At 30.5% G+C, this 20,768-nt stretch overlaps 1 protein-coding gene and 1 pseudogene across 1 annotated transcript; one reads left to right on the forward strand and one right to left on the reverse strand.

Moving 5' to 3' along the window:
* Window positions 1–11,341: 11,341 nt before the first annotated feature.
* LOC127101845 (putative F-box/LRR-repeat protein At3g18150) lies at window positions 11,342–14,831 on the reverse strand. The gene is made up of 3 exons (XM_051039283.1): window positions 14,520–14,831; window positions 13,392–14,266; window positions 11,342–11,485 (listed from the first exon to the last, which is right to left on the reverse strand). Exons 1-3 carry the CDS (start codon window positions 14,701–14,703, stop codon window positions 11,342–11,344), a joined length of 1,203 nt encoding a protein of 400 aa, XP_050895240.1. The 5' UTR covers window positions 14,704–14,831.
* A 1,741-nt stretch (window positions 14,832–16,572) lies between these two features.
* Window positions 16,573–20,478, forward strand: LOC127101846 (protein CHROMATIN REMODELING 19-like; annotated as a pseudogene).
* The last annotated feature ends 290 nt before the right edge of the window (window positions 20,479–20,768 follow it).

Raw genomic sequence — 20,768 nt, forward strand, 5'->3', positions numbered from 1 at the left:
ATGTTTTATAAATTATTTTAATAACTCATAAAATCATCCTAAAATATTAAAATAGTAAACACAAATAATTAGGGTTTTAATAATCAAACGCATCTACAATAATGCTCTCAACATTTGCTGAGTGTGAGTTTTGAAGCAAAAAGTTTATCTCTTCATCATATCTGCACACATATGAAACGTCGGATGTTTCTATTTTAAGTGACTTCAAATTAATTAGGGAAGGTGGATTAACTTTTAATAAATCAAGAAAAAGGAAAAGAACCTACCAAATAAAAAAAAAAAGTATTAGATTGATTTTAAGTTTTTTTTATAACAACTTGATTTTTTAGATTGATTTTAAATCATTTTGTTCATGTTTAGAACATTTACAAATTTATAATGGTTGTATTTTTGGTTGCATTTCATTACTTTCGTATCACTCAAAATAATTGCAAGTATAATTTATATATTTACACTTTTAAAAAAGAGTAATGATTGTTACACACAAAAACTTAAAAGATTAATTTATTATACAAAAATAATTTAAAAATCTTTGAGGTAAGTTTACCTATATACATATGTAGTTTTACATATAATTTTAAATTGTATTTTCATAACTAAATACTCTTTCAATTATTTTATAGATTATTATATTTAAAATAAATATTTTTTTATTAATTATCATATAAATATATAATGATATTAAATTACTTTTGAAAATATAGTGGGGGACACATGCCCCCTTACTATCACAAGTGCCTCCTTTAGTAAGAAATCTCTTCCAATTTAATCATAAGTTATTGATTCGAATTCAACTTTTAAATTACTAGTATGATAACCTTTAATTTATTATTTATTTTATATTTTTCCCTCTCTCCAATGAATTTTCTATTTTTTTGCTAACGTTTGTTTTTATTTAGTGAATCACATTATAAAGTTGATTATTTATTTTTATTATTAACATATATTTTAATTAATAAAAATCTTTTCTTATAAGATAACATTATTATTTTTTGTTTAATTTTTTCTTTCCTTCATATAAAAACATGATCATTCGTGATGGTTGCGGAAAAAATGATTCAAACAGATTCGTCATCCGTTGTACTCGACAAGAACCTTTTGGTTAAATTTGCGATTGAATGTTAACTTATGTTAATTGTTTTCTTCGAGTGATTGAATGTGTGAAAGCAATATATTTTTGGTGTTTTTTATTATAGTGTTTGACGAGACGATGAATCTTGCTCCTACGTATCTCCAGGTGCATGAAGAACTCAAAGCTACGTAGTTCATGGTAGATAGGAGTGTTGGTTGATTGATTTTAGAGGACGAATATTTAGGTCGCATTTTAATGGTTAAACATTGGCTTATTTGCTCGTAGATGGGAGACTTAGTATTTGTTTGTTTTGCGGTAGAAGGAATCTTGTTTGATCATATTCTAGCAGTTTAAACATTTAGCTGTATGATTCCACATGGGAGGCTTAAGAGCTTGTTGTATACGCGTTAGAAAGGACTAAATATTGTTCGTTTATGGAAAATAGGTTTTAATCACACGGGGGCGAGAAAAAAGGTTTGAGTTTGATTAGAGTGTGTTATGGTTAAATACGTGTCTAGATCGCATTCTAACGGTAAAACATGACTTGCTTACTCGCGGTGGAGGCTTAACCGCAAGTTTGTAAGTGTTATAATGGATTGGACAAAAAAATTCTGAAAAGAAGTTTTTGATCGCACGGGGGCGAGAAATTATGTTCAAGTTGTGTTAAATGATTTCAGGAGAATGACGAAAATTTGATGTGAATGAGACGTGAGTACTAAATCATCTTTAAATAATAGAAATATAAATCAAGCTTCCCAATCTTTGCAAATATTATATAATCTTCTATATTTCTTTCAAATACAATACATATATTTTACAATGTACAATTATCATTTAATAAAATGTAAATTACTAAAAATAACTTAACAAATAAGATTTATTAATATTAAGCAAAAAATAAAAAGATAAACATTTTAATATTTATAGTTTCAATATACATGTATACTTATCGGCACAAAGGAACTTAAAATAAATTATAATTATAATACTAAAAATTAATTATAAAATACATATTTGGTCCCAAGAAATTACATTCGAATATTGATTTTTTTTTAGAATTCAAATTAATAATGATTTATCAATAAAAATATAAACCTATCTGTTATAGTAATATTGATTTTTTTTTAAATCAAATTGATATTGATTCAATAATTATTATGCTATAATATTAATAAACATACCAATATTTGAGAAAACAAAAGTCCTACTATTTGAGAAAATAAAATAATCCACTATTCAATAACATTAATAATAATAATAATGATTATTATTATTATCATTACTATTATTATTATTATTATAATTAAGATGTTATTGAAGACAAAATAAACTTCAATTTTAAAATTTTAAAATTCTTAAAATGATATTCACTAAATAAGAACATTATTTTCATAGAACATTATTTATTATTATGCTATAATATTAATAAACATCCCAATATTTAAAATAAAACAATCCACTATTCGATAACATTAATAATAATAATAATAATAATAATAATTATTATTATTATTATTATTATTATTTTTATTCCCATATTATAACAAAACTATTAGTAAATCAATTATTTCACTAAGAATTAAATTATTTTCAAACATATTTTATGTATAAATATTATTATTTTTCATATATTTTTTAAATAAAATGCTTCCTCCAAATTCAACTCTCCAATAACTTTGATAATATTTTATAAATTATTTTAATAACTCATAAAATCATCCTAAAATATTAAAATAGTAAACACAAATAATTAGGGTTTTAATAATCAAAGGCATCTACAATAATGTTCTCAACATTTGCTGAGTGTGAGTTTTGAAGCAAAAAGTTTATCTCTTCATCATATCTGCACACATATGAAACGTCGGATGTTTCTATTTTGAGTGACTTCAAATTAATTAGGGAAGGTGGATTAACTTTTAATAAATCAAGAAAAAGAACCTACCAAATAAAAAAAAGTATTAGATTATTTGCAATCATATTTTTGATAAATTTGAAAACTACAATATAAAAAAAGAGAAATGAATACATTAGAAAGTACCTCAAGAGTATATGTATCAACCATTAATGACTCGATATTAGCAAATTGCTCCAGCCAGTTGAGTAAAATCCAATAGTTCTTCCCAATGTTTTCAAAACACCTTATATTAATTTTTAACTGTTTGATAGAAGATGAAAAGCTCTTGCTGCCAAAAAGTTTTGAAATATGATTACCCTTAAAAGAAAAGGTACGAAGACTTGGAGCATATAACTCAATTTCAAAATAAGTTCTGGAAATCATATAGTAACACATAGTTATAGATAAATTTTCAAGTTTGGCATTTGATATACATAGGTGACGTTTATGCAAAACCTGACAGTGATGAATGATCAAAGTATTCAACATGTTAAATGTGGAAAATGGGTCAGCACAACCATCTTCATTGGAAAAAAAAGTAAAGTGGCTTAGAGAGAGGGTGGTTAGTGCTGGAAAATTAAGGGAATTTGGAAATATACTAATCACACCACTAATTAAATGGTCACTAGTAAGTTCAAGTGACTTTAATGTAGGACATGAAAAGGAAAAGCAATTAGGCTTAAAACATATGAATTTTATAAGCAAGTGTTGAACATGGTGTGAAAAAGCATATTTCAAAATATGATAAACTAATTTGTTGCACTCCTTTCTTAAAAATGGGGGGTGAAGTAGGATGGAGTGAATATCAGTCTGATCATCCCGAAGAGACAGAAACTTAAAAACAAAATGTTCAAAAAGTTTGCCACTCAATTCTGAATAATCTAATAATGTAAGAATATGAAGTTTCTTCCAAACATTAATCCATCTTTTGGACAAAATACAAGTTTGAACGGCCTCTTGTGCATCCATAAAAGACAGTATGTGTATCAGAATACAATCGGACAAATCACTGATGATATCTACAAAATAAATATAACGCAAATAAATATGACTAGAGATATACAAATAAATCACTAACCAACCTAAATAATTAATACATAATGATTGACATATTCTTGGATCAAATAAATGTACTGCAATACATATTGTTGTCATTACCGTATGTAGTAATAACAATTTATTGTTTAATATCAAAAAAAAATTACATTATTGGAATCTGCCAAAACCCTTTTGAAAACCCTAGTTTTTACCGTAAACGAAAGAAATAAAAAACCTGGTCCTGGTGAGAGTTTTTGTTGGTTGGCCTTCATGGCTGGTGGTTGCTTTCTGGGAGCCCTGACCTTCTTGGCTGGGGCAAGTTGTTGTTGCTTTCTGGGAGTTTTGGGTTTTGGGGTTATTTGCTTTGAAGGTGCCATCTATATGAATGTATTCTTAAGCACGAATTATCGATTTAGGTTTGATTGGGCGCTATTTATATAGATGAAAATTATCCATATGAGAAGAAGGCGTCCGTGGATTTGGAAATTTTGGCCCATGCTTTTTAGCTATAAATTAAATTTTTGGATTAAAAATATTAATGGTCCCAAAATGCTTTTAAAGTTTTTGATTGATTTCCACACCAAAAAACTCGAAATTGATTCTTTCCTATTACTATATAAAATATGCAATAAATGTTTTGACTAAAAATGTTAATGGTCTCCAAAATAATTTTAAATTTCTTAGTTTATTTCCAAAACAGGAAATTAAAACAAAATTAAAATAATGATATCTTAGTATATAATGATATAATCAATTGACGATGATATTAGTAGTTGATTGTAATTTTTTATAATGATATCTTAGTATTAAAATAAAAACATATAAAGTAAATTTTTGAAAAAACTTTTTAGTAAAAAATTATTTTGAAATTAAATACAAAATTAATTTAACTATATTTTAACTGAACACATTTTAAATTCAAAATTAATTTTAAAATAAATAATTCACAAATGGAACTCTAAGGTCCTTTTAAATTATTTTTGTGTAATAGATTGCTTTTAAGTTTTTTTTATAACAATTTGATTTTTTAGATTGATTTTAAATCATTTTGTTCATGTTTAGAACATTTACAAATTTATAATGGTTGTATTTTTGGTTGTACTTCATTACTTTCGTATCACTCAAAATAATTGCAACTATAACTTATATATTTACACTTTTAAAAAAGAGTAATGATTGTTACACACAAAAACTTAAAAGATTAATTTATTATACAAAAATAATTTAAAAATCTTTGATGTAAGTTTACCTATATACATAAGTAGTTTTACATATAATTTTAAATTGTATTTTCATAACTAAATACTCTTTCAATTATTTTATAGATTATTATATTTAAAATAAATATTTTTTTATTTATTATCATATAAATATATAATGATATTAAATTACTTTTGAAAATATAGTGGGGGACACATGCCCCCTTGCTATCACAAGTGCCTCGGTTAGTAAGAAATCTCTTCCAATTTAATCATAAGTTATTGATTCGAATTCAACTTTTAAATTACTAGTATGATAACCTTTAATTTATTATTTGTTTTATATTTTTCCCTCTCTCCAATGAATTTTCTATTTTTTTGCTAACGTTTGTTTTTATTTAGTGAATCACATTATAAAGTTGATAATTTATTTTTATTTTTAACATATATTTTAATTAATAAAAATCTTTTCTAATAAAGATAACATTATTATTTTTTGTTTAATTTTTTCTTTCCTTCATATAAAAACATGATCATTCGCGATGGTTGCGGAAAAAATGATTCAAACAGATTCGTCATCGAACTTTATTTATTCCAATTAATGAAAGAGAAAAATATCGATAAAACCTTTAAAAATGGAAAAATGATCTTCAAAACCAAATTCGGGTTCAGAGTCGATTATGTAAGGGGGAGGTATTAGCACCCCTCACATCCGTTGTACTCGACAAGAACCTTTTGGTTAAATTTGCGATTGAATGTTAACTTATGTTAATTGTTTTCTTCGAGTGATTGAATGTGTGAAAGCAATATATTTTTGGTGTTTTTTATTATAGTGTTTGACGAGACGATGAATCTCGCTCCTACGTATCTGTCATACCCCGATTTTGGCCCTGAAAATCTTTCCCCATCAATCACTCGTTTGCATTCTTTCTTCATTCACCTTCATATCCTTCATTCATGTTCATGTTTACTATTTCATATTTTTTTTACGTTTTTTACATTCCAAATTTACATTCATATTTTCTTCATTCACATTGAAAAAAAATTCCATTCATATTCAAGAATTTCCACATACTCATTCATAGTTCAATTACTTCATTCATTCAATCATAATCATCCATGTACATGGCATATGAATAACTTATAATCAAAAAGCATCTCATCACATGAATACATGAAGTTTCTAAGATGCAAAGAGAGATCTTTGTCTTGCTACAAGAAACACCAATTTTCATTCATTGCAAATCATAGATTATCCAAAAAAATACATAATTTACAAAGAGCACGGTTTGCATCAACGACAAGTTGAAAGAATAAAGCGTCGGAAGTCACAAACAAGGAGAGACGACGATGTTGGGCCTCAAGTTCAACCCGAATCTCTAGTTTCCATTTCAGAATTCCATGGTTCTCGTTTTGCTTCAGCCAACACCTTCACTGTTTCAACAATTTGGGCCCACTTGAATTTTGAGAAGCCAACCTTCAACTTATCTGATGGATGATTCGTCGTTGCCTTCAAGTTGTGTGCCTGCATTTATTGAGATATCACAAGTATTGTTATTAGAATTTACAGAGATGGTTGGGGTCCCACAACAATCTGCTTTTCTTTTGTTAGATGGTGCTCTCACCTATCTGAGAGAATTAGCAAGTTATTTTCCTTTCACAGATCCTACCTCATCGAGCAAAGTTTATACAAAATTAGTACAAATTCACATGAGGGCAATAGGTAATCCATATTGTTGCAAGGAAAGAGGGCAAAACTAACCTTGCACGAAAGACAGTCGAGCACAAAGACACTGCATAAAGGACCGTTTGAAGCTTGCTCTTCTAATGAGATGCACTACTTTTGCTTGAATGAATTGAAAACTAGGTTGCAGGTGTCATTCAAAGCTTTTATAGAGGGGCAATCGGAGTTGCACCTTTTGTCTACTATACAGGCCATTGAGAGAGCACTAGTTGGAGTACAAGAAGGATGCACTATAATCTATGGCATAAAAACAAATAAAGATAGGGGGTGAAATTTCAACACTTGTGGCAGCTGGCATTGATTGCTTGGACATGATTCTCGAATTTGTTTCAGGTCGGAAAGGCTTGAAGCTGATCAAAAGACACTGTCAGAGCGTAGTACCTGCTGTTTTCAACATTATTGTGCATTTACAGAGCCGACATACATTTTATGTTAACTTGAGATGTAAAACAGCTGCCGGTACTCCAGATCCAGGGTCAGCCATTCTCATGTATGTTGAAGTGCTAACTACAGTTTCAAGGAAACATGGTCTTTTCTCAATGGATGTGTGTCATGTGGGTCACATGTTACATATCCCTGCTGCACTCTTTCAGAGTTTCCATCAGCATAGAATTTCTAAAGCTTCTCGTCCTTCATATTCATTTATGGTCTTGGAAGAGCAAAATTCTCGTTCAAAAGATGGAGTGAATTTCTGTCATGTAGATCACCAGTTCACAATTAATCTATTTGTTGCTTGTTGTCAAATATTGTGCACCATTATAAGGCACCGTCCAAGTGAGTGCAAACAGTGTGTTGCCCATCTTAAAGCTTTTGTCACTATTCTTCTTAATTGCTTGGAGACAGTTTTAGAGAACAACAAATCAACGGTGAATGAAGGTTGGTTTTGTTGGGAAGTAGAAGAGGAAGTAGAAATTAACACTGTTGCTATAATCCCCGTCTCTATGCAGAATTTGCCTCACAACAGTAGTGGTGGTTTCTCAAATCAACATATATCTGCACAACCACGACATCAACAACATCAACAGTACCTAAAACCGTTACTGTCAAGCATTCCAACAAAACATATCATGGTTGTGATGATTGTTATCTTAAGAAAGCCACTGAGTCGGTATCCTTGCAAACTCGTAGCTGGAAAAGTGTCGGTCCGCAAGACAGCAAGCCCCCTAAAACACATGGGACACTATTAAACGTATGAGGCAAACTAGTGGTGCTCGCATTGAGGTTGATGATTCCAAGGCTCGTCTTGATGATTGCTTAACCACGAGAGCAATCATGATGTCATGCTTCTAGCTGCCAGGGCGTTAACTCATCGCTGCGATGTGTTTCCGTCGTCTTGTACTGCTGTTCTGCATTATGGTGCAATGCCAATCTTCTGTGCCAGATTGCTTACCATAGAGTATATGGACTTGGCCGAGCAGTCTCTTCAAGCAGTAAAGAAGATTTCTTAGGAGCTCCCGACTGCATGTCTTCGAGCTGATGCTCTGATGGCTGTTTTTTCTTATTTGGACTTCTTCTCTACTGGAGTTCGGAAGGTGGCATTGTCGACTACTGCTAATATGTGCAAGAAGCTTCATTCTGATGCAGCTGACTTTGTGATGGAAGTTGTTCCTCTTTTGACAAACCTTCTTCAGTACCATGACGCCAAGGCTCTTGAGTATGCTTCCATATGTTTGACTCAAATAGCTGAGGCATTTGCATCATCCCCAGACAAAATAGATGAATTGTGCAATCATGGACTAGTGGCACAAGCTGCCTCCCTAATTTCTACTAGTAGTTCTGGAGGTGGACAAGCTTCTCTCGGCATGTCAACATATACTGGCTTGATCCGACTTCTTTCCACATGTGCAAGTGGGTCCTCTCTTGGAGCTAAAACATTGTTTCTCCTTGGAGTTGGTGGCATTCTTAAAGATATACTATCCGGTTCGGGAGTTTCGTCCGACGCCTCTGTTTCACCTGCATTAAATAGGCCAACAGACCAAATATTTGAGATTGTGAACCTGCCAAATTCACTAAAAGCACCAAAAAATGTTCCTCTCCCTGATTCTCAGAAACTTAATGGTGTGAACGGTGTCGGTGCTAACTTACCTAAGGCCCACGAAATTGTAAAAGTGAATGGAAGTTTTACTAATTTCTCGCCCAGTCCCTCAAGTATCACTAGCGCAAACAGTGTTAAAGAACACCATATGAGTTCTGTTGCACTACTGGATGGAAATGGTAATGTGAACCATGATGCAAATCTGACCTCGGACGCTTCAGGGACTGAAAGTTTGAAGAGTGCCTTAAAAAATGGCAACGGTGACGATACTTCAAAGTTATTTGATGAAGACTTGAATAAGGCACCAAATGGGCATGCTGTTTTGCAGGTAAAGGAACTTCTACCTCGAGGACTTATTAACTCCGGGAATTTATGCTTCTTTAATGCAACCATCCGGCACACCATCCTCACACATCCAAACTGAAATTACATCATCAAAAACCACCCAAAAGCCAATCTCCAAATGCAGTGCAATGATAACAGCAACACATCGAGATACTGACGAACAAAAACGACAACAATCCGATTTAGTTAGAGGAACAAATGATGATGTACTCCTTTCTCGTGGTGTTCATAATCCTGAAGACTTCAATGAACGAGAGCATGGAAAAAACGACGATATTTCTGTCGAGAATCATGCTAATGAGGATAAGGTGCTAAGAACTGAGTGTGAACATGTTGTCTTGGCTATGCCTGCGAAAAGTGGTTTGTGTTCTAGTGCAACTGATTTTGCAGCTGAGCGTATGATACGAAACATGCCATTCCTTTGTAACGACATTGTGTGGTCTACCTTACTCCGAGCATGTAGGGATCACAGGGATGTTGACCGAGGAAGATGGGCAGCAGAACAAATGCTTCGCTTGGATCCAAATTCTGCTGGAACTCACATCACTATGGCTAACATATATGCTGCCAGTGGAAGATTGGAGGAAGTAGCACATTTAAGAAAGTTAATGAAGTCAAAGGAAGTTGTCGATAATGCTATTGCTGCAAGTCCTTACGAAACCAACAGTGACGATGACGAAGGTTATTCGGTTTGGGTTGATTGATGCCGGTTCAATATCTTAACTCACTGCAGGTGGAACATCGGGGGTTAATTCCGCTGTCTGCATCGATGGTTGAGCCGCTGCAGTTGCCGTCACCGTCCATGCCACCAATAATTACTTTGTGACTGCATCACTTGACAGCACATGGTGCTTTTATGAACTGTCTTCAGGAACTTGTCTGACTCAGGTTTCAGACTCTTCTCAAGGCTACACATCTGCAGCTTTTCATCCTGATGGTCTTATTCTTGGTACAGGCAATGCAAGCTTTTACTTCGCTACTACAATTGGTTATGCTTTCTTGCAGATCATCCTGGTAATTGAAAGTGTAAGCGCCATACTTAATCATGACAGAACGCTTACAAAGTTAACTACCGCAAAACTTCGAAATGTCAAATCTTGAGAGCTTCATTTGGAGTATGATTTCAATGCATCCAAAACTTCTGTGGTGCCCCAAGTTCACTTGACTTTGATCCAAAAAGGTAAAATTATAAATTCCACGGTTGGACTACTGGGCTGTCCTTCATTTCCTTTTTATCATCCATATGTATTGTTTCGGATGCAAAGGTTTTTAGTATTTGAACGCAAGACTTCACACGTTGAACTTGTAAAAAAAAACAATATCTCCACTATAGAGGGATTACGTGAACTTACTCGGCTCCGTGTCCTAGACCTCAGCTTCAATCGTATACTAAAAAATGCAGATTTTAACAATCCTGCAAATGTGATATGCTCTCTGAGCTTTGATCGGGATGAAGATTACTTTGCTTCTGCTGGGATATCTAAGAAAATAAAAATCTTTGACTTCAATACACTTTGCAATGATTGTGTCGATATCCATTATCCTACAGTTGAGATGTCAAACAGATCAAAGCTCAGATGTGTTTGCTGGAATAACTATATTAAGAATTATCTTGCCTCTACAGACTATGACGGTGTAGTGAAGTTATGGGATGCTAGTACAGGTCAAGAATTTTCTCAGTACAGTGAACATGAAAAGAGGGCTTGGTCTGTTGATTTTTCTCCAGTATGTCCTAAAAAATTTGCCAGTGGAATTGATGATTGTACTGTCAAGCTGTGGAGCATCAGTGAGAGAAACTGTTTAGGCACAATCCGGAATGTTGCTAATGTATGCTGTGTTCAATTTTCTGCTCATTCCTCTCATTTGCTAGCTTTTGGATCTGCAAATTATTCAACTTACTGTTACGATCTTCGCAAGCTTAGAGGTCCCTGGTGTGTACTGGTTGGCCACCGTAAAGCTCCGCATCAGTATCAGTAGCAGTGGATGTCCATGCAGTATCCTGCTACTGCTATGGCTATGATGCAGCAGCAGATGATGATGTATCCACAGCATTACATGTTGTGTCTTCATCCTCATCATTATCAGGCGCCGCCTCATTAACATTAACCGTTGGCCGTTTGCAGCACAAAGGCACAAGAGAGCCTGCACGCACGGCATACTGCAAGGAGTTAAACTCCTTATCCAAGGCAGGATTACCTCCCCCATTTAATGTTCTTCTTGTGTGTTATTCACTTTTCGAACGGCACAACCCACAGCAGAAGGATGATCGTAAAATTTTGAAGCGTTGGAAGTGGAGTTGTGTACTGATGGATGAGGCACATGCTTTAAAGGACAAAAATAGGTTTAGGTGGAAAAATCTGATGTCTGTTGCTCGAAATGCAAACTAACGCTTGATGCTGACAGGGACACCTCTTCAAAATGACCTACATGAGTTATGGTCTATGTTGGAGTTTATGATGCCTGACGTTCTTGCTTCTGAAGATGTTAATTTAAAAAAGTTGCTAAGTGCTGAAGACGTTCTTGCCTGGAGTTTATGATGCCTGACGTTCTTGCTTCTGAAGTTGCTAAGTGTTAGAATGAATTGAACAAAAAAGCTCTGAAAAGAAGTTTTTGATCGCACGGGGGCGAGAAATTATGTTCAAGTTGTGTTAAATGATTTTAGGAGAATGACGAAAATTTGATGTGAATGAGACGTGAGTACTAAATCATCTTTAAATAATAGAAATATAAATCAAGCTTCCCAATCTTTGCAAATATTATATAATCTTCTATATTTCTTTCAAATACAATACATATATTTTACAATGTACAATTAACATTTAATAAAATGTAAATTACTAAAAATAACTTAATAAATAAGATTTATTAAAATTAAGCAAAAAATAAAAAGATAAACATTTTAATATTTATAGTTTCAATATGCATGTATACTTATCGGCACAAAGGAACTTAAAATAAATTATAATTATAATACTAAAAATTAATTATAAAATACATATTTGGTCCCAAGAAATTACATTCAATTAGAGTAATATTGATTTTTTTTTAGAATTCAAATTGATATTGATTTATCAATAAAAATATAAACCTATCTGTTATAGTAATATTGATGTTTTTTTAAATCAAATTGATATTGATTCAATAATTATTATACTATAATATTAATAAACATACCAATATTTGAGAAAACAAAAGTCCTACTATTTGAGAAAATAAAATAATCCACTATTCAATAACATTAATAATAATAACATTAATAATAATAATAATAATAATGATTATTATTATTATCATTACTATTATTATTATTATTATAATTAAGATGTTATTGAAGACAAAATAAACTTCAATTTTAAAATTTTAAAATTCTTAAAATGATATTCACTAAATAAGAACATTATTTTCATAGAACATTATTTATTATTATGCTATAATATTAATAAACATCCCAATATTTAAGAAAATAAATGTCCCACTCTTCGAGAAAATAAAACAATCCACTATTCGATAACATTAATAATAATAATAATTATTATTATTATTATTATTATTATTATTCCCATATTATAACAAAACTATTAGTAAATCAATTATTTCACTAAGAATTAAATTATTTTCAAACATATTTTATGTATAAATATTATTATTTTTCAAATATTTTTAAAATAAAATGCTTCCTCCAAATTCAACTCTCCAATAACTTTGATAATATTTTATAAATTATTTTAATAACTCATAAAATCATCCTAAAATATTAAAATAGTAAACACAAATAATTAGGGTTTTAATAATCAAACGCATCTACAATAATGTTCTCAACATTTGCTGAGTGTGAGTTTTGAAGCAAAAAGTTTATCTCTTCATCATATCTGCACACATATGAAACGTCGGATGTTTCTATTTTGAGTGACTTCAAATTAATTAGGGAAGGTGGATTAACTTTTAATAAATCACGAGAAAGAACCTACCAAATAAAAAAAAGTATTAGATTATTTGCAATCATATTTTTGATAAATTTGAAAACTACAATATAAAAAAAGAGAAATGAATACATTAGAAAGTACCTCAAGAGTATATGTATCAACCATTAATGACTCGATATTAACAAATTGCTCCAGCCAGTTGAGTAAAATGCAATAGTTCTTCCCAATGTTTTCAAAACACCTTATATTAATTTTTAACTGTTTGATAGAGGATGAAAAGCTCTTGCTGCCAAAAAGTTTTGAAATATGATTACCCTTAAAACAAAAGGTACGAAGACTTGGAGCATATAACTCAATTTCAAAATAAGTTCTGGAAATCATATAGTAACACATAGTTATAGATAAATTTTCAAGTTTGGCATTTGATATACATAGGTGACGTTTATGCAAAACCTGACAGTGATGAATGATCAAAGTATTCAACATGTTAAATGTGGAAAATGGCTCAGCACAACCATCTTCATTGGAAAAAAAAGTAAAGTAGCTTAGAGAGAGGGTGGTTAGTGCTGGAAAATTAAGGGAATTTGGAAATATACTAATCACACCACTAATTAAATGGTCACTAGTAAGTTCAAGTGACTTTAATGTAGAAGATGAAAAGGAAAAGCAATTAGGCTTAAAACATATGAAATTTATAAGCAAGTGTTGAACATGGTGTGAAAAAGCATATTTCAAAATATGATAAACTAATTTGTTGCACTCCTTTCTTAAAAATGGGGGGTGAAGTAGGATGGAGTGAATATCAGTCTGATCATCCCGAAGAGACAGAAACTTAAAAACAAAATGTTCAAAAAGTTTGCCACTCAATTCTGAATAATCTAATAATGTAAGAGTATGAAGTTTCTTCCAAACATTAATCCATCTTTTGGACAAAATACAAGTTTGAACGGCCTCTTGTGCATCCATAAAAGACAGTATGTGTATCAGAATACAATCGGACAAATCACTGATGATATCTACAAAATAAATATAACGCAAATAAATATGACTAGAGTAATACAAACAAATCACTAACCAACCTAAATAATTAATACATAATGATTGACATATTTTTGGATCAAATAAATGTATTGCAATACATATTGTTGTCATTACCGTATGTATTAATAACAATTTATTGTTTAATATAAAAAAAAATTACATTATTGGAATCTGCCAAAACCCTTTTGAAAACCCTAGTTTTTACCGTAAACGAAAGAAATAAAAAACCTGGTCCTGGTGAGAGTTGTTGTTGGTTGGCCTTCATGGCTGGTGGTTGCTTTCTGGGAGCCCTGACCTTCTTGGCTGGGGCTGGTGGTTGCTTTCTGGGAGCCCTGACCTTCTTGGCTGGGGCAAGTTGTTGTTGCTTTTTGGGAGTTTTGGGTTTTGGGGTTATTTGCTTTGAAGGTGCCATCTATATGAATGTATTCTTAAGCACGAATTATCGATTTAGGTTTGATTGGGCGCTATTTATATAGATGAAAATTATCCATATGAGAAGAAGGCGTCCGTGGATTTGGAAATTTTGGCCCATGCTTTTTAGCTATAAATTAAATTTTTGGATTAAAAATATTAATGGTCCCAAAATGCTTTTAAAGTTTTTGATTGATTTCCACACCAAAAAACTCGAAATTGATTCTTTCCTATTACTATATAAAATATGCAATAAATGTTTTGACTAAAAATGTTAATGGTCTCCAAAATAATTTTAAATTTCTTAGTTTATTTCCAAAACAGGAAATTAAAACAAAATTAATTATCAACTTTTAAATAAAATAATGCACATTTAAAGAAATCCACGAATAAAAAGTTTATTTTAAAAAAAAATAATGAAAAAATTAATTATCAGATTTTAACATTTAATTTAAAGGCACAGGTTAGCATTATCTATGAAAAAATTATTATTATTAGTTATAAATGACGCAATAAAATAAGAATTAAAAACGTTAATGGTTTCTAAATTTCTTTTAAAACTTTTTGGTTGTTTCCAAAAAAAAAAAATTGGAAATTAAGAGAATTAAAATTATTAACTATTTTTTAGGCTGTTTTTTCTAAGCGGTAGTTTTACCGAAGGACGGAGTCAAAAAATTTATGTTGCGGGGGCAATATATTAATTTATGAATTTATTACATTATATATCTACCACGAATAGAACTTTAAAACATAAATATATATCATATTATTTTTATCAAATTTATCTTTAAAAAATAATTAATAAAGTTTAAATTTTTTATTTATCTAATCTTTTTATTTTTATTGTCAACAATGTTTATCTATCTACTTTTATATATAATCAATTGACGATGATATTAGTAGTTGATTGTAATTTTTTATAATGATATCTTAGTATTAAAATAAAAATATATAAAGTAAATTTTTGAAAAAACTTTTTAGTAAAAAATTATTTTGAAATTAAATACAAAATTAATTTAACTATATTTTAACTGAACACATTTTAAATTCAAAATTAATTTTAAAATAAATAATTCACAAATGGAACTCTAAGGTCCTTTTAAATTATTTTTGTGTAATAGATTGCTTTTAAGTTTTTTTTATAACAGTTTGATTTTTTAGATTGATTTTAAATCATTTTGTTCATGTTTAGAACATTTACAAATTTATAATGGTTGTATTTTTGGTTGCATTTCATTCCTTTCGTATCACTCAAAATAATTGCAACTATAATTTATATATTTACACTTTTAAAAAAGAGTAATGATTGTTACACACAAAAACTTAAAAGATTAATTTATTATACAAAAATAATTTAAAAATCTTTGATGTAAGTTTACCTATATACATATGTAGTTTTACATATAATTTTAAATTGTATTTTCATAACTAAATACTCTTTCAATTATTTTATAGATTATTATATTTAAAATAAATATTTTTTTATTAATTATCATATAAATAAATAATGATATTAAATTGCTTTTGAAAATATAGTGGGGGACACATGCCCCCTTACTATCACAAGTGCCTCCGTTAGTAAGACATCTCTTCCAATTTAATCATAAGTTATTGATTCGAATTCAACTTTTAAATTACTAGTATGATAACCTTTAATTTATTATTTGTTTTATATTTTTCCCTCTCTCCAATGAATTTTCTATTTTTTTGCTAACGTTTGTTTTTATTTAGTGAATCACATTATAAAGTTGATAATTTATTTTTATTTTTAACGTATATTTTAATTAATAAAAATCTTTTCTAATAAGATAACATTATTATTTTTTGTTTAATTTTTTCTTTCCTTCATATAAAAACATGATCATTCGCGATGGTTGCGGAAAAAATGATTCAAACAGATTCGTTATCGAACAAAGCAAGTACAAGGGGTACTTGAATTATTTATAAATGAAACAACTCCAAATACACTAATTGAAACAACAAAGGGGAGCATTGAACCAATCAAAGAAGCAAGAAGAAGATACAAAGTTTGAAGCAACCCTTAACCACTCTCAAGCTTTGGTTTTAATGTTGGACTTACATTCCTCCAAATTCGAAATAGTTGCCTTAAATATAACTGCTTTACGCGTCAACCAAATGGTCCATTAAGTCGCCAACCAAAGTAAACCAAAGTACACTCAGAATTCTACGTACCTCCTTTTCCTTCACCTTAATATGCTTGCAAGAAAACAGAGAGAAATCATCCGCCGATAAATTTGTATTTGCACCTAACCACTTAATCACTTTAGCCCATAAACTTCTATTGAAATCACAACTACAAAATAAATGATTTCTCGATTCATCTTCCTTAAAATAAAGCATGTAGCACTTATCTCTATCATTAACAATAATCCTCCTTTTCAGTAATTGATCTTGAGTGAGAAATCTATCAAGATTCCAACGTCATTTGAACAACAACAAATTCGACGGTGCCGTAATTTTCCACATAAATTTGATAGCTTTTCTCACAGCTCCTGAAAATCTGAATGCATTACTGTTGCAGAACTGAAAGTAAACACCTCATGACCCGATTTGAAAGAGAAAGATGTGTGCTTCTCTGGTAACCATTCAAAAACACTAAAAAGCTCATTTATTTGATTAGCAACAAATATTTTAAATTGATTATCAAATATTAAACATATGTTTTAAAGGATTAATCAGAGTTTTCTTATCATTCAATCTTTAAAATATTTAAAAATGTGATATTATTTTCATATGTATTAATAATATTGATTTATTTATTTGCAGATAAGAATGTTAATAATTTCAACTTTAATATATAAAAGTAGGAAGCGTTCCAGAAACTTATACATATTAACAAAGACAAGTAAAAATTCAGCTAAGACTTTGATGATCTCTACATTCTGCTCCATTTATCTACAAGAAAATAAAACAAATAAAAAGTCAGGCAAATAATTTTTATTTCCAAATATATATTTAAAAGATACTTGAAATAAAATATTATTTTAATATCTATTTAAAAGTTACTTGAACGAGTACTAAATCATCTTTAAATAATAGAAATATAAATCAAGCTTCCCAATCTTTGCAAATATTATATAAACTTCTATATTTCTTTCAAATACAATACATATATTTTACAATGTACAATTAACATTTAATAAAATGTAAATTACTAAAAATAAATTAACAAATAAGATTTATTAATATTAAGCAAAAAATAAAAAGATAAACATTTTAATATTTATAGTTTCAATATGCATGTATACTTAGTCGGTACAAAGGAACTTAAAATAAATTATAATTATAATACTAAAAATTAATTATAAAATACATATTTGGTCCCAAGAAATATTTTACATTCGATTAGAGTAATATTGATTTTTTTTAGAATTCAAATTGATATTGATTAATCAATCAAAATATAAACCTATCTGTTATAGTAATATTGATTTTTTTAAAAAATCAAATTGATATTGATTCAATAATTATTATGCTATAATATTAATAAACATCCCAATATCTGAGAAAATAAAAGTCCTACTATTTGAGAAAATAAAATAATCCACTATTCAATAACATTAATAATAATAACATTAATAATAATAATAATTATTATTATTATTATTATTATTATTATTATTATTATTATTAAGATGTTATTGAAGACAAAATAAACTTCAATTTTAATATTTTAAAATTTTCTTAAGATGATATTCACTAAATAAAAACATTATTTTCATAGAACATTATTTATTATTATGCTATAATATTAATAAACATCCCAATATTTAAGAAAATAAATGTCCCACTCTTCCAGAAAATAAAACAATCCACTATTCGATAACATTAATAATAATAATAATAATAATAATAATAATAATAATAATAATTATTATTATTATTATTATTATTATTATTATTATTCCCATATTATAACAAAACTATTAGTAAATCAATTATTTCACTAAGAATTAAATTATTTTCAAACATATTTTATGTATAAATATTATTTATTTTTCAAATATTTTTAAAATAAAATGCTTCCTCCAAATTCAACTCTCCAATAACTTTGATAATATTTTATAAATTATTTTAATAACTCATAAAATCATCATAAAATCATCCTAAAATATTAAAATAGTAAACACAAATAATTAGGGTTTTAATAACGCATTACATGTTATGTGTTCATCCTAATCATTATCAGGCGCCGCCTCATTAACATTAACCGTTGGCCGTTTGCAGTACAAAAGCACAAGAGAGCCCGCACGCACGGCATACTGCAAGGAGTTAAACTCCTTATCCAAGGCGGGATTACCTCCCCCATTTAATGTTCTTCTTGTGTGTTATTCACTTTTCGAACGGCACAGCCCACAGCAGAAGGATGATCGTAAAATTTTGAAGCGTTGGAAGTGGAGTTGTGTACTGATGGATGAGGCACATGCTTTAAAGGACAAAAATAGCTTTAGGTGGAAAAATCTGATGTCTGTTGCTCGAAATGCAAACCAACGCTTGATGCTGACAGGGACACCTCTTCGAAATGACCTACATGAGTTATGGTCTATGTTGGAGTTTATGATGCCTGACGTTCTTGCTTCTGAAGATGTTGATTTAAAAAAGTTGCTAAGTGCTGAAGATACAGATTTAATAAGTCGTATGAAGTCTATCTTAGAGCCATTTATTTTGCGGCGTCTGAAATCTGATGTAATCCAGCAGCTTATTCAAAAAAACACAGAAGGTTGAATATGTTATGATGGTAGAGCAACAGGAACATGCATATAGGGAAGACATGGAGGAGTATCGGACTGTTTCACAAGCTCGGTTAACAAAATGTTCTGATCTGAACTCGTAAAATGTTCTTGAACTTCTTCCTCGATGACAAATAAATAATTACTTTGTTCAGTTTCGCAAGATTGCCAACCGTCCTTTGTTGATAAGGCAAATTTATACTGACGAGGATGTAGATCGTTTTGCTAGGAAGATACATCCATTGGTTGCTTTTGGCTTTGAATGTACTATGGACAGAGTTATAGAGGAGCTTAAAAGTTACAACGACTTCTCCATCCACCGGCTTTTACTTCATTATCGTATCAATGACGGAAAGGGGGATTCTTTCAGATAAGTACGTTATACTTTCTGCGAAATGTCGGGCTCTAGCAGAACTTCTTCCATCACTAAAGAAGAGTGGCCATCTTGTCTTGATCTTTAGTCAATGGACATCCATGCTTGATGTATTGGAGTGGGCTGTGGATGTTATTGGGTTGACCTACAAACGGCTTGACGGAAGCACACAGGTAGCAGAGAGGCAAACAATAGTTGACACATTCAATAATGATACTTCAATTTTTGCATGCTTGCTTCCCGCAAGAGCTGGTGGACAAGGCTTAAACTTAACTGGAGCTGATACAATTTTGATTCGTGACATGGATTTTAATCCACAGGAATTGGCCAAACAAAGCCTGTAACCATATATAGACTGGTGACAAAGGGAACAGTTGAGCAGAATGTGGGTCAGCGGCAAACAGAACTGCCGACATATTTGATGACTTTGAATCAAACACAACCAAAACCCAGCAGCAAATTCAAAACTTCACGACTGCCGGCACCAATGGAAAGTGTTATCACACGACTGTCATTGCAGCAAAACAACCGTAGCCCTGCAAAGATCAAACCAAATCCACGTCGAAGCCCCTGCGACACAAACACACAAAAATCAGTCCAATTCCAAAAAAAAAGGGGAGAAAACACATATTCAAGTGAGTTACAGTGGTGAAAGTTTTCTTACCAATGGTGAAGTTTTCGAAATGAAGAGGAATTGGGAGAGGGACCACAAGCTGGAATAAGGACAAAATTCCAAACGTCTTCCGTACAGACACTTCCCACTACTCTGAAAAACAAAAACACAGCAGAGAGAAAGGAGGATGAGGGGTATATAATAGGAGATCACTGTTCATGAGGAGAGAGCTGAAAAACCCTAGAATTTTGAAGAGGATTGGCGGCTACTATTCAGAAAAGAAAAGGAGAGAATTGAAGGCAAGGCTTACTCACATTCGTCGGTCGAAC

This window comes from Lathyrus oleraceus, chromosome 7 (assembly GCF_024323335.1).
Source record: "Lathyrus oleraceus cultivar Zhongwan6 chromosome 7, CAAS_Psat_ZW6_1.0, whole genome shotgun sequence".
Taxonomy (NCBI): domain Eukaryota; kingdom Viridiplantae; phylum Streptophyta; class Magnoliopsida; order Fabales; family Fabaceae; genus Lathyrus; species Lathyrus oleraceus.